This window comes from Ischnura elegans, chromosome 9 (assembly GCF_921293095.1).
Source record: "Ischnura elegans chromosome 9, ioIscEleg1.1, whole genome shotgun sequence".
NCBI classification, from domain to species: domain Eukaryota; kingdom Metazoa; phylum Arthropoda; class Insecta; order Odonata; family Coenagrionidae; genus Ischnura; species Ischnura elegans.
The window spans coordinates 7,668,652-7,684,179 of record NC_060254.1 but is presented as its reverse complement, the minus strand read 5'-3'; the positions used below and the strand labels follow the sequence as shown (position 1 = coordinate 7,684,179).

The 15,528-nt window shown below is 37.4% G+C and overlaps 1 protein-coding gene across 1 annotated transcript in view; it reads left to right on the top strand.

Moving 5' to 3' along the window:
* LOC124166025 (serine/threonine-protein kinase SMG1) overlaps positions 1-15,528 on the top strand; it is a 120,262-nt gene that overhangs the window by 73,092 nt on the left and 31,642 nt on the right. Inside the window, exons 39-45 of the mRNA XM_046543600.1 lie at positions 2,413-2,548; positions 8,064-8,217; positions 9,154-9,357; positions 10,070-10,217; positions 11,127-11,288; positions 11,921-12,117; positions 14,496-14,851. Coding sequence (XP_046399556.1) covers positions 2,413-2,548; positions 8,064-8,217; positions 9,154-9,357; positions 10,070-10,217; positions 11,127-11,288; positions 11,921-12,117; positions 14,496-14,851 — 1,357 coding nt within the window. The remainder of the gene's footprint in view (positions 1-2,412; positions 2,549-8,063; positions 8,218-9,153; positions 9,358-10,069; positions 10,218-11,126; positions 11,289-11,920; positions 12,118-14,495; positions 14,852-15,528) is intronic.

Sequence of the window (15,528 nt, the reverse complement as noted above, 5' to 3'; positions counted from 1 at the left end):
GATTCAATGACTCAGCTCATTCTCTTACTTAAAATAATAATAGTTCCATGTCACATTATTGATTTAATTGATCAGTTAATATTATACGTTGGTTACTAATAGAAAAGTAACTAAACTACAATCCAATGACAACATACTCTGGAAGATAGATTCAGCAATCTCTGTTATTCTCCATTGCATTTCATATTATAGCAGTTTGAGTCACAATTACTTGCTATTATTTTCATGCAAATTGGAAGAATTCGAGGCACGAACTAAACACTATAGATTCATGGATTTGAATGGCCCATCTCCATTTACATTGAATACCTTCTTCAATATATTTTCATCTCTGTTTGAAATTTCATCCTTTATAAGTTCTGTTTTGTGTCAAATGCGGCTTCTTCTTCCTTGAAGTGTGACACTATAATGGTAAAACATCAAATTTTCATCCTGAGTAAGTTAGGTATTGCATTATAATTATTGTAGTAATGTGGTAGCCTGTGGATACGCAACCCACGCCACTTAATTAATGAGCATTTAATGTTATGGACCCCAGTAAATGACATTTGCCATATCTTGTTAATAGAATATTAATTCTTATCAGAAGTATTGAGATGATAATGTTCTAGGCAGATGGTCGAGGTTATATGTATTTTGGCCATCCATCCACTGTAATCAGGAAATGATGTGATGATAACCTGGTCAAAATGATACCCATGTTTCAAGGTTGTGTTATTCATCAAACATTTTTAAGATCATCTCCTATTTAGTTTGTTTATTATTATGTGAGTTACAATTTCTATAGTATTTTTGGAAATATGTTTGGATACTAAATAAGTATTAATGTGTCGTATGCTAATCTTGTTTAAGATTTTAAATGAGTTACGAAGTAAGTTTATCAGAGAGATCAATTGCAATTTTAGCTTCTTCTAGTTTATTTAAATTATTCTTTGTGTTTATGATTTTAAATTCCAACGTTAGGTTATATGTTCTGTGGAATATTCTAGCACCCAATGAATGATTTTTATGTGTACACTTTCTACCTGCGTAATTATCTTGACTCATCAAGTCTTAGACCAATACGTATCTGCACCTGCTAGTTTCCCACGTATGAGTCGTTCCGAATGGAGGGAGAGGTAACCTCAAAAGGGTACATCAATAGCTCCTCCGGGTGGCATTCAGTAAAACTACTAGTGAACTATGAATGTGATGAACATTTCAATTCAAATTTTAAATGTGAGATGAAGCGGAGTACAGTTAGAAATTGGGAGGTAAATAATGTTTCTGTATATTTTTTTATAATCTTTGATTGAATTTAGAAATACAAGAGCCTCAAATGATATGAGCACGGAGTCATTACAACTATGTGTAGTGGAATTCTGCAGGTAAACATTCGTAACTGCAAAAAAAAATGAAGTATGTCTCTCATTCATAATGTGTGAAATTTCCATTCCATTCTTTTTTCATGACATCAATATGATTTAGGTATGATTATGCATATGATGTATATATTTCTCTCAGTTCACGGTTAGTTCCTTAAATTCCTGCTATTGGCTCTGTGGTTACCACTCTCTCCAATCTCTGAAACCCCTCGCGTTTAGTCTTCTGTCCTGGTCGGTCGTGTTTTAGATTATCTTTGTAATCACTTGAGCGCTTTTATTTTGTCTTTCCTCTCCTTGGTACATACATGGTTGCCAATTTTCACTTGTGCATAAGCTTGACCCAATAGCATTTAATTTTGCATGCATTCGTCAATGCTCGTTCAGATAACTCCTACTGCGCATACTGATATTTAATTCCCACTTTTATACTTAAGAATCATTGATTAGTGTTTGTGGACTATTGGAAGCTTAGCATTTGAAATTTAATTGGAAGGAGTTTGATTTTTAATTGCAATCTTTGATTGCACTTTCAATTTTTATGATAGAGGAATTTATTTTTTGAGAGAGAAGAAAAATCTGTTGAAATTAAAATTACTTAATTTTATTTCTATATAATTATCCAATGGTATTTGAATAATCTGCAGGGCATTCTACTGTTTGAATTAGAAAAATTACTTCTTAAATTTGACCAGGAAATTGAACTGTAAATGCATGAAGCTGGTGTTCTATCTTCTATTTCTCTGTACGGAAAATTTAACCTATTTTCTTACATGTATATCATAACAATCTATGTTGTCTTTATTCTAATCTGTAAGTAAATCTTTTTTGTTTTACTTACATGCAACATTGTATTTTCTTGTATCTTTTTCGGAACTTAGTTTTCTATTCCTGAAGGTTGTCTTGTCATTCAATGTTTACACTGGCCATCTTACTGAATATCTGTGTAGTTATCTTAGAAATTTAAAAGTATCTAATTTCGTTGGGAATGAAACGAAGAGGTTACATCATTGAATTGTTTCATTTACTACTTGTTTCCATTATGTTACAGGGAACGTTTAGGTTAGCCTGTGAACATGTTCTACAGACCCTTCAAAATGGATCTGAAACACTGTTAACACTCTTGGAAGCTTTTGTTTATGATCCATTGGTCGACTGGACTCCCGGAAATGAAGTGGGATATGCAGGTAATGTAACTCATTCACTCTTAAACCTGCCCTGCTCATTGCCTTACACAAGCAGAAGCATCACTTCTGCCCAACCAATCTTCTGAGTAGACCCTTCTACCCATTGGCCCATATCTGGAAATTTTACCTAAGTAATTTCTTGAATGTAAAATCTTTAAGCTAATGTCTAGTGTTGATTAAAATTTGATCAACTTATCCTGAAAAATTCTTGGTTATGACATAAGATTTAAATGAGTGATTCGTTGTGAGAAAAGAAAAATTAAATCTGGTTGAGTAATGAGTCCCATTTAGATACTTATAAAATCATACATTGCTAAAACAGATCCTTTTCGTTAAAAAAAAATGATAATGGTGATTACCAGTTGTAATGTCTGCACATTAATATAAGGAGCCACTTTTAAGAACTGTCTTTATTCTCTCGATCACACTCCATGACAACTCATAACAATTCAATAAACAAAACACACCAATACATCACATCTCCTCCCCCCATACTCCGAAGACCACCGTTCATAACAAATTCAAATTTAGCAACCTCCACAAAACTTTAACATCAGCAAACCTGAACTACTACACAAAAACAATATTCTTCCCAATGCACAAAAAAAATAATAATACCTTGTAACATAGAAATCGACAGAAACAAACAATCATAATGAATAACATACATAAAGCATACAATGCACAATAACAATCAAATTCAAATTAACAAGCCTGAACATCAAATAATATATAATGCTTACAAGTTTAACCTTTCCACCTGCCTGCGCTCTCGCACAGGGTAACGCCTCTCTATTCTCTGTTTTGGACTATCAGATTTAACTAATTGCCGTGAAGTTAAGTTAGGTGAAGTGACGTCATGCTGAGGCATATCAGACTTCAGCCTAGCGTATTCACTGCTAGAATGATGAGGCGGTGTATTCTTGGGACTGTACTGTTGAGATGGTGTGCTCTGCAGAGGTGACCCCCCCTCCTTCGACAGCCTGTCGTCTGTCACTCTAGGCAACAATAATTGTTCCGGTGGAATCACCTTATCAGGTACAATTGAAGGCATGAGAGGCTCACTATTTAGGTCTATAATTTGATCGATATGACGTTTCCAAATGACATCATTCTTTAATTTCACCAAGTATGATACTGCACTCAGTCTCTTAACAATTACTGCTCCTATCCATTTATTTCTGCCTCTGAAATCCCGTACAACTACAGGTTGACCCTCAGATAACATTCTCGTCTTACAACCCCCATAATTTGCAACTTGCTTACTCTGTTTATTGTATACATAACTTTGAAGATTAGGTCTAATGAGATCTAACCTTGTTCTGATTGGTCGCCCAAACATTAACATAGCTGGCGTTTCATTAGTTGTTAAATGTACCGAATTTCTATAAACAAGTAGAAATTTATATAAAGCCATATTTACATTGTCATTACTACTTAAAGCTAGGTTAACACGCTTTTTTACATTCTTCACAGAATTTTCTGCTTGACCATTTGTAGCTGGATGGTAAGGTGGCGATAAGGTATGCTTAATGCCATTGCATCTTAGAAAATCCTTAAATTCACCAGAATTGAAGGGTGGACCATTATCTGAAACTATTTGTTGCGGTAAACCAAACCTTGCAAACAAAGCACTTAATTTTGTAATAGTCTGATTAGCTGATGTTGAGCTTACCTCTTCCACCTCCAACCATTTACTATGAGCATCTACTATAACAAGATATAGTTTGTTACTTACAGGCCCTAAGAAATCAATATGTAAACGTTCCCACACACTCTTGGGATACTCCCACACATGTAGGTTACACTTTTTAGGGTTCTGCCTCACAGACAAGCAAGGTGGACAACTGTTGGCTAAATTCTCAATGTCTGAGTCTAAACCTGGCCACCAAAAATACGAACGAGCCATGGCTTTCATCTTAACAATGCCAAGGTGTCCGCAATGCAACTCAGTTAATAATGGCTTACGTAAACTATGAGGTACAACTATCCTATGCCCCCAAACAATAATACCATTTTCAATAGCTAATTCACCTTGCCGCTGGAAATACGGTTTTAATTCATTGTCCATATTTGAGTGGTTATTTGGCCAACCATACAATACATAGTTGTACACTTTCCTTAACAAAACATCCCTTTTTGTTTCCTCCATAACGTTATTAAAATCAACTGGTATGTCATTCTCTTGAATAAATTGCAAATAAGTACCTACATAATTTACATCCTCTGACTCAAACTGAAATTCTTTTACATTCAAAGGCAATCTAGATAAGCAATCTGCGTTTGCATTATCCTGTGATTTAACATATTTAATATCAAAGTCATAATTCGTTAAGAACAGCGCATAGCGCTGAAGTCTGCTTGCTGCATAAGCAGGTAAACCTTTCTTTGATCCAAAAATAGATATCAATGGTTTGTGATCAGTTATTAAAGTAAACTTTCTACCATACAAATATTGATTAAACTTTCGCACACCATAAATAATACCTAAAGCCTCCTTGTCTATGACACTGTACCCCATTTCAGCCTTTGATAAGGTCCTTGATGCATAACAAATTGGTTTCTCAGAACCATCCTTCTGTAACTGACTTAATACACAGCCTAAACCATAGCTAGAACTATCAGTAGCTAATCTTACCGGTAGGTTAGGGTCATAATGTGCCAATATTGGAGCTGAAACTAATTTATTCTTGATTAGCTTGAATGCTTGTTCACATGAGATTGACCACTCAAAAACACTATCTTTCCTCAACAAACTATACAAAGGTGCTGCAATAGTAGATAAATGAGGCACATATTTTCCATAATAATTAACCATACCTAAAAATGCCTTTAATTGTGAAACATCAGTGGGAGTAGGCGCCTTTTCAATAGCGCTTATTTTAGATGGCGATGTACTTAGGCCATCCTCACTCAAAACATAACCCAAGTACTCAATTGACTTGCGGAAAAATTCACACTTCTTTTTACTCACACTGAGACCACTCACTTTTAATCTATTGCAAACTTCATATAACCTTTCCTTGTGAACATCATTATTTTCCCCAGTAATCAAAATGTCATCAAGGAAACAAACAACTCCTGGAATACCAGCGAGAATGGTTTCCATTATTTTCTGAAAAATACCTGGTGCAGAGGCCACTCCATAGGGAACTCTATTGTACATAAATAGCCCTTTTGTAGTACTTATAGTACACAATTTCTTTGATTGGTCATCTAAGCATATCTGCTGATAAGCTTGGGATAGGTCCATTTTGGAGAAAGTTCTACCTTTTTGTAACGTATTAAAAAGATCTTCAATCCTAGGTATTGGATGTCTATTGATGATTAGCGAATCATTTAGTGAAGAAACCCTGAAATCTGCACACAAACGTAATTCCCCGGTTTTTTTTACTATTGGAACAATGGGACTTCCCCATTCACTATCACTCACAGGTGACAAAATACCTTCCCTTACCAATCTATCTATCTCAGCCTCTACCTTGTTTTTCAGGGAGAAAGGTATCGGCCTAGGCTTCAGAAATCTAGGCACAACATTATCTTTTAAAACTAACCTAGCTGGCTCACCCTTATAACAGCCTAATTTATCAGTAAACACCTCAGGAAACTTTTGATATAAACTATTAACTATTTTAAATTCTGCATCTATTATACTACATAAATCCCTACTATGCTCTGAGTTAGTGCTCATAATAATATTACTAACCCCACTAGGTATTTTAATTACCAACCCAAGATCACGGATCCAGTCTCTGCCCATTAAAGGATTTGCTCCCTTAGCTATTACATATAAGGATAACTGTTTACATATATTTCTATATTTTACCATTACGCTCAATTTCCCTATTGGTTTGATAGGCTGGCTTGTATATGAGCTTAATACCAAATTGGTACTTAGTAACTTTACTGAAGTAAAATTGTCTTGATAACATTGCTCATTTATGACACTGACACAAGCACCACTATCTACTTCAAAATACAAAAGCTTATCTTCAACTTGCAATTTTACCATAATAGGCCTTACCCTATCATTGGTTTCATCAACCTCATTAGCTTTACTTACATTAAATAGATTAGTTAAATCATATATATAATCATTAGTTGGCTCATTTTGCTTGGAATCGTCAGTAGTAGGCTTGTTTAGCATACAATCATTAGAATCACAGGGTTCACAATAGTGATTAGATGGCTTAGTACTAAAATTATTAGGCTTTGGATTTGACACACCCCTATCTTGACTTCGACAAACCTGTGACAAGTGGCCTACTTTGCCACACTTATAGCACTTGTATGACTTGAATTTACACATATTGGCCCTATGGCCTGACTTCCCACAACAATAACACTTTACATCACTAGACACTCTCTCTTCCCTCCTAGTTGTGTCCTCCCTCCTTTGGTTTGTGGGACGTTGTTGTTGTTGGTTCACGTGAGAACAGCTGCCACGGCGATGCGTTGTCCCCATAGCCGCCGACGTCGTCGCCAAACCCTTCCGCCTGGCGTTGTAGTTAAGTTGACTTGTTTGTGGATTCCCTCGCGCCATCAACGTCGCTGCATCGTGGTCAGCCATCTCCATGTTGGTAGCTATCGTTACTGCCTTTTCAAAAGTAAGATCTGTTTCCCCCAGCAGCCGCCTCTTAATTGCGTCACTACGGATACCGCTGACCAGTCTATCTCTCAAATAATCCGACAGATTATTTCTAAATTCACAAAACATTGAAAGTTCCTTTAACTGTACCACATAATCGGAAATTGACTCGTGCTCCCGCTGGCTCCGTAAACTAAACTTATAACGCTCCGAAATAAATGATGGCTTTGGACTTAAGTGCGTTGTTACTAGCTGCACTAATTGTTCAAATGTCTTAGTTGCCGGCTTATCTGGTGCACACAAATTTTTTACTAAATTGTAAGTTTTATGCCCAATTACTGTTAACAAGGTAGGCACTTTTTTCTCGTCCTTAATGTCGTTTGCATCAAAAAATAGTTCTAAACGCTCAATATACGAAGACCACGTCTCTTCAGCCGCGTCAAATGCATTCATTGAGCCGATGAGTCCCGCCATTTTGCCGTCACCAAAAAATCTATCTTCCTGCACTCGAACTTGGTACTTTTACTATCACGATCACGCTCAATCACGGCTACGCCCTTCCGCTGTTGACCGTAATTACGTGGATTCGTGCTTCCTCGTCGCCAAAAATGTAATGTCTGCACATTAATATAAGGAGCCACTTTTAAGAACTGTCTTTATTCTCTCGATCACACTCCATGACAACTCATAACAATTCAATAAACAAAACACACCAATACATCACACCAGTAACTTTTAAATTGTACTCATGTTGAGACATTACTGGTGTGATATACGACTATTTTTGAACCATTACCTGTTTTTATTGCCTCTCTTTGTGTTTAATTTCAATGCGCTTATCTTGTGAGGTAATAATTCCTTGAAATGTTGTTAATCGAACAAAGAGTGGCCAAATAAGCTGAAGCATGCGTTGGGTTTTTTTGGCAGGCTCTGTGTATGGTGGTGGTTGGAGTCACAGGAGGCCTCAAGGAAGTACAATGCTGGAGGGTCGTCAGTCACGAAAAGAAATGGAGAAAGAGCTTACAAAGTCCATGTTTATTGTTCGTGTGCAGGAAATGAGAAATGAATGGTTTGCTAATCAGTAAGTAGATATCTCAATGGAAAAATAAACTGTCAATCTTGATTTTTTGATCAATTGTTGGTGGAAAGTTAAATGTAGTCTAATGAAAAATCGGATCAACTTTTTAGTAAAAATTCTGTCATTCAGTACATGTTTATTATGCTTTCAGTACAGTTTGTATTTGTTTGAGTACATGTATTCAGTACATGTTTGCATTGCTTCTTTTGAGCTCAAAAATATATAGTTCCGATGTGAAATATTGCTTTGATTTCCAGCTTGGATCATGGTGCTGTATGCATGTTTTGTAATTCTTTTTATCATGTATGAAATTTGTGGAAACTGTTTTCGTCCTTGTTAGCCTTGGTCTTTCTGAATGGGCCAATTTTGTACCTTATCATAAGATTATTGGGATTAGATCTTCAATGATCATGCTTACTTACCTCATGACTGTTTCATCTATTGCCAAATAATATCTGTGCACCTTTTTAAGTTTTGCTTGTCATCATTTTTAATGGGGATGGGTCGGTTCCATTCTCAGTTTCACCTCTCAGCCAAATCAGAACCAAAGCCAAAAAGAATCAGTGCAGAAAGATTTAGCTCAAAACTCAGTTTGAAATTCTTTATTTACACAATTTAAGTTGCTTACTTTGGACAGAGAGATTTTATGGACTCAACCACTTGTTAGATAAGTCCTTGTATTGTTTCAGGAAGTTTTCTCAATATCATCACAAAAATCATTTATGTCTTTGATAATCAAGCTATGATAATAAAACCCACAGTTTAGAACCAGAACCAATCAATGAACGGGAATTGGAACTGACAATAAAGTGAAACCTACCAATCCTTAATTTTTTAGAAGTTCTCGTTACCTGCTCAGAGTCTTTGGATCACATTGCCTTCTTCAGAAACCAATTCCTGTATGAATATTGTCTCAACAGTGTTCTTCACCTTTTTCAGGGATGATCTCAAGGATTTATTGCCACAGGCAAAGGTGCAGCTAGAAGCTTGGGAGGCAGCTAGGTCATCTTATCGCTCGAGAGCGCATACATTGCAAGGGTGGCACCACGTTCTTGCTGCCTTGAAGGATGCTGAGGCAAACTGCTTAATGCTCACCGCTAGCGAAGATGTAGAAAGCAAGGAAAACGTTGGGGGCGCTTCAGGGTAAATTTTCACTCAATTTCTCTCCATGATCACCAATTTTTCATGGCACTAATGTCCTGAAGTTTTTTTCTTTTTTTACTTTTCATTATGCTCTTATATTCCCCAGGAAGATTTTAAAACTTAATTTTATGACCGACTTTTTTTTTTAATCCAACTGGAGTGCATAATGACTTAAGCACACACTTTATGTTTTCCACACGTTTGTATTTGTCGTCTTCAAAAAGATGCCAAGGCATTGTATCCATTTGAGGTCAAATGAAAATATGCAATGCATGCATTATGGGTACTCATTTTCTTTTTCTTTTCAAGTTATGATAGCAAATGAATGGCTGGGTAAATTATCCTTAAGGGTTGAAAAAATCAATTGAAGTGTACCTTGCCTACCAGCGTGCATTTTCTTGGAAGGCTACTTAGGTCTCCCACTGGGTAATTGCTGACATTGCTTCCAAGGCTTCAAGAACCTAGTCAGTTCTGAAAAGGGTGGTAGCAATGTTTACGATTACCCTAATTGCCTTTCAAGAACTTCATCTTCAATGTAGATTGAGTCATCCCATCTGTATAAATTGATGCAATTTTGCATCACAAACTTTGCAATTTACCTAAAGCAAGGCATTGCAGTGCAAACCAAATTTTATTAAAACGTGTCGTCCAGTTGGTGTGCTATTTTCATTCTTTATTATGCTATATTAATTCTCATGTGGATTTTCTCCAGGAATGGGTCAAGTAACCAAGAAAAGGCAATGATGGTTGATGGAGCTGCTGCTTCCAGTTCTGGCGAAGGAGAAAATGCAGTTGAAAAGGCCAAGGAAGGCCTAACGGAAGCAATCCAAGAATGGGAAGCTCAAGAAAAACTGCATCAGGTAGGCATTCATTTTTATTTATCCAAACATGCAATCCTTAGTTCACAGAGACTAATGGGAAATAAATTAAGTTTTTAAACAATGGCAGAATTCAGCCAGTAGCTCCTTCCCAATGACCTAATGAGACACTTTCTCACCACATATTCCATGCAACGGCTGTGGCCTGGAGCTACTCACACTTAGGCATAGGGTCACTCATGGTTGTGGTGCATGTGACGTCTCTGTGTTACATGGTTTGCCTTTCTCTGTCCCAGACGCTTATGTTATGTTCTTGCCCAAGAGCTGTATTTACTTGATTTAAAATGTATTGAATTAAATAATAAACCACTTGAAGTGTGGGCCTCCATGGAATCATTTTTCACAATGCACTGTGTTGGAGCCATAACTAGTAGTAACACAACTAATAACTTCACTATGGGATGAATAATCACATGAAAGTAGCAGTTGCTGAGATTGGTTTCCTGCGATCCAATACCTACCGTTTGAATCCCTTACGTTAATTTGTTTGCTATGCCTCATAAAATTGGTCTAAGTAATACAAAAACTTGTTCAAAATTATATTCAAGCGCACATGAAATCAAATCACTTTGTCATCCGTGATTTCCAAAACACCTGAAACGTAGACCAAAATATTGCTGGAATCTATGTGTACTATTAATAGTTGCACTGCAGTATATTTTTTTGTGCTAAAAATTCACCTAATTCGTTCACATAATTGTCAGATGACCTTGTGCCAAGATCATTTTTCGTGTGAAACAGCCTATCCACAGGAGGAGAAGGCTACGGTGATGTAACGATACTTAGGGAAACTTATTGTTTTCATAATAATTTGTTAATTCAAGTAAAAGTTAATAATCTCGAGAAAATGCAGTTGTTTAATTGAGTATGTGTCGTTGTTATTTTTTTCAGGCTGCCCTCAGCTCGTTGTTTGGCCCACAACTGTCCCTATGGATGCAGGAAATGCAGAGTTTCTCGATCAAGGAAAGAGAAGGGGATGAGAAGAGTCGAGAGGCATTCGATTTGGTGCGAGGCTTGCTCCAGACCCTTGGGGCTGGACAGACTGTGGCTCAGGTATCATTTAGACCAAGCCTGTTTTGTTTAAAATGTCATTTTTTAATCTGTGCTGTTTTGTCTCAGGCGTGACCAACTTCTATTTTTTAATTCTTCCTCCTTCGTCAGAAAATTAATTTTTTTAATACCTACAGTCCCTGAGCTGAAATGGACTATTTTTTTGATTTAAATTGCTGGGAGTTTTATTAAGTGGTTATTCTCCCACAAAAATTAAATAAATTGATTGAAATTCTTAAGTACCTAATGCTTAATTTCGTCCTATTTTTTATGGTATAATTCCAGAAGGTGTCGTACCTCTACCCTATTTTATACGTATCAAATGCACTGGCCCTAATCTAGTCCAACCAATTGTTACTCTGGTGTTATGTTAGTTACTGTAGAATTTTCATCACAATAGTCATGTTGAATGGATTCATTTCGAGAAGTGGGGATCTACTTCATTGAATACATACTTGATTTTTAATCATGGTAATTGCATTCACAATGTGTAATTGGTGTCCATTGAGTAGTTTTTTATCCATGAAGTAATAATTCATCTCATCTTTGTATGTTTTAATTTTAAATGAGATATTTTATTCTCATGGATTAAATGAAATAGCGTGTGTTTACGTATCCCTTTTTGTTTCTCGCAGTGTGATCAATCCAGAGCAGATTTGTGGAATGTGAGGTGTCGACGAATGATGTTGGTCCATGGATGCTTGGATCTCCTGGGGCAGTACTCAACTCTGGCCTCATTTTTCCCAAGATCCAATAGCCGTTCCACCCCCCACAGGCCTATTTGCTATGCCCGGTGGGCTAATGAGTTGCTTCAGGACTTCACTGTGGAAACGTATGTTCACCTTCACCATTTCATACATTTTGAGTGTGTGGCCATTTGCAATTCTGATAAATTACTTAGTTCATGTAAAATCTAGGTTCATTCTGTTTCTATTTTAACCTGGAGGTGTAAAAGCAAACTCTGAATAATTGTATTTATACCTATCAACTGCGGAGTAGCCTGAGCAACCTTAGAGACTTGAGTGAGGTTTCATAATACCAACGGGGCAATATAGTCGAGTTTGAGTTACGACTTGAGTAACATTCTAAAATACAACCCCGAGTGTTCAAGCATCTAAGATAGCATGAGGTGTTGGTTATGTAAGCATAGACATGAACTTGTTTCATGTGTATGCAGATTTCTTACTCAAAATATGTAATTTTCATGGCTTTCAAGTTGGAGTGTCTTCTACTTAGTGTCTTAATTTATTTTATTATGAAGTTCTATATGTGCTCTTTCAATGTAAATGCCTTAAATCCATAGTATCAATTAGAGATGTGCGAATAGTATCCGCGAATACTCGAATGCCTCGAATATTAGAAAGTATTCGATATTCGAGGTTTCGAATAGTTATGCGAAAAGTACCGTCTCGAATACCTCGAATACTTTGAATTTCGCGTCATACACTGTCGCACGCACGTCGTTGGTAGTTGACTCGGAAAAATGAAGAGAACTCTAGTCGTTTAGTTCTCGCAGCGCCGTTTTACGCAAGTTGACGAATTACATCAAATTCGTGGATTTTAGCGGTGAAAAGAGTTAGACGAGGGGGACCGAAAATGGTCGGGTGAAAAAATCCGAAAATCCCCGATTCCCCCCACCAGGAGTACCTCAGTGCCGTGGGATAGCAACCTTAGGTCATTTCCCACGATCCGCTATCCCCCTCCATTCAGCACTTGCCTCACCCACTCTGACGCTTTCCTCTTCTCCGTAATCAAACAAATGGTCCCAGATCGCGCAGGGATCGCATTACGAAGACCCCTGCTTCGAAAAAAATATCGAGTTACGAGAACAATAAAAACGTGTTTCACACCCTCCCCCCTTTTCTCACCCACTGACCTTTTTCTGGCTACCTGCTTCGAAGTTTCCCATTTCTGGAGGTCAACAGCTGTGTGAGTAACGTGGGATACTTACATTAGCGCATTTCCCTAGATCCGGTATCCCTCTCCATTCAGCACTAGCCCCCCTCTGAGGCTTTCGTCTTCTTCGAAATAAAAAAAAGGTCACAGCTCGCGCAGGGATCATATTACGAAGACCTTAGCTTCGAAAAAATACCAAGTTACACGAGAACAATAGAAACGTGTTTCGGGCCCTCCCTTTTTTCCCCCACTGACCTTTTTTTTCCTACCAGCTTGGAAGTTCCCCATTTCTGTGGAGGTCAACCGCTGCATGAGTCATCTATTAGCACAAAAGGTGTCTAAGAATGACTTTCGTCAATTGATGTTACACCTTTATTGAATTGAAATATTAGTAATGTGCGCGTAATTTCAAAAAGAATAAGACCAAACACGACGTATTTCTGAGTTTATTTAAGCATTTTACGCAAAGAAATAAATATCAAAATACGACGGAGACTTAGCATTCTGGCGAAACTCGATATGAGCAGCAGAGCTTCTCGGGAGTTGATGCCGTATTTTTTTCCGAAAACATATATAAAGTTACAATTTATGAGTGGTGCTATAAATCTTTATTGTTACAGTCCCAGACAAAGGGATATTTTCTCAGGATATTTGGTTTCTCCCTGATAGCAATTCCAATTCATCTTCTTATCTCGTGAGAACTCCCAAAGGTGGACTAATAATAATAACTAACAAAATAATTGAAGAAAATCCGGAGGGAAAGAGCTTGTATTTTGCAAATTGCCTCAGATTGTCAGCTAGCACTTGGCAGCAGGAGTGAGGGTAAAGCGATGTTAGTTGAATTAATTATATGCCCAATTGTTTCCATAAAATTAAAATATTCAATAATCAGCTAAATTCCTGTTCGAATCATTTAAAGGAAATCAAAATTACTCCCCAAAATCTTGTGTTGCCTGCTGCATAGGCAACCGAGTCAAACATACCAGCATTCATCATTTAGTATTCGAGGTATTCGAATATTCGAGCAATGATTTAATATTCGAATTCGATATTCGAATTCGAGAAATCTGCTATTCGACCCATCTCTAGTATCAATACACATTTCTCAGCCTACTGCTTACCTTGGCATTTGCCAGTTGTCTGAGTGATTTTTCCTTGTCTCTGAGAATGTATTTGGAAATGACTGAAAACATCTGAGCTTTGCTGGTGGTGTACTCATAATTTCACTCCTCACACCACTTCTGGTGTACACATTGTGAAAAATTGTTGTCTGTGTTGTAGTGTAATTTTGTTTTATGTATTTTGACTTTGCAGGTGTCATCGTTTACACTCTCTTGCATCATCCCTTCTAATGAATCCAAGCAACATGAGTTCCGATTTGGCAGCTGTCCTCAGTTACCGCCGGTCATTACAGGCATCAATTGCTCACTCTGCATCATATTTAGAGAAGGTTTGTGTTCGACTGAGGGCAGAGAAATTGGACGAAGCCGATGGTAGCATGACCATGACACCATTGCAAGCCTGTGAAGATTCTCGTAATGCAGTTATGAGGTTCATTGCTGCTGAAGGTGGTTTGCTGAGAGGGGGAGCTGCTATCCAGTGCGTGGTACTGACAGCGTTGGCCAGGCTGAATCGACAGTTCTTGAGTATGGAGTCTGCTGCTGCTTCAGGTAATTGATTTAGAATTTGCTAATCAGAATTTGTCGAGGGGTTTGCAAATAGGGTGGTTTCCTACATCAAAGAAAACGAAAGGCATTGATTGTGATTCGTTACCCACCATTATTGTATTCATAATATACAAATTATTTGGTTTTAGAAATACCGGTTTAGACTAATGGCAAGGGTCAATTTTAACCTCATTTGAAAAAGGCCAGATTGGCACCCATGCGATGCCACTACACGTGACATCACAGGGACCTAGTTTCTATACGAGTAGATAGGAGTTTTACATCGTCTGAGATTGCCTATGCATACATGAGGCACAGAGCTCAGGGAAACATGTCTTAATAATCACCTATTAAAACTGGCTAATGTCAGAAAGTTTCCTTCGTTTGATAAGGTAATAATAATCCTTATTTAAGCCAAGCGCTACCAGCTAGCAGGGTACTCTGCTACCTGCTAGCACCCTGTGTCGTATCAGCACTCAAAGCCTCGCCCCAAGGTCGCCTCACTTGCGGCAGCGGGAACCAGTACGACGTCACACGGAGATTTCCCGGCATTCATACTTAGCCGTCGCGTTTTAGTGCGCTTGAAAATTTTCACTTTTAATTTAATCGCGAAAAATAGATATCATCATTTAAAAATCTAAAAGCATGAAATACGTACTCCAGGGGTAATAATCTTTCGA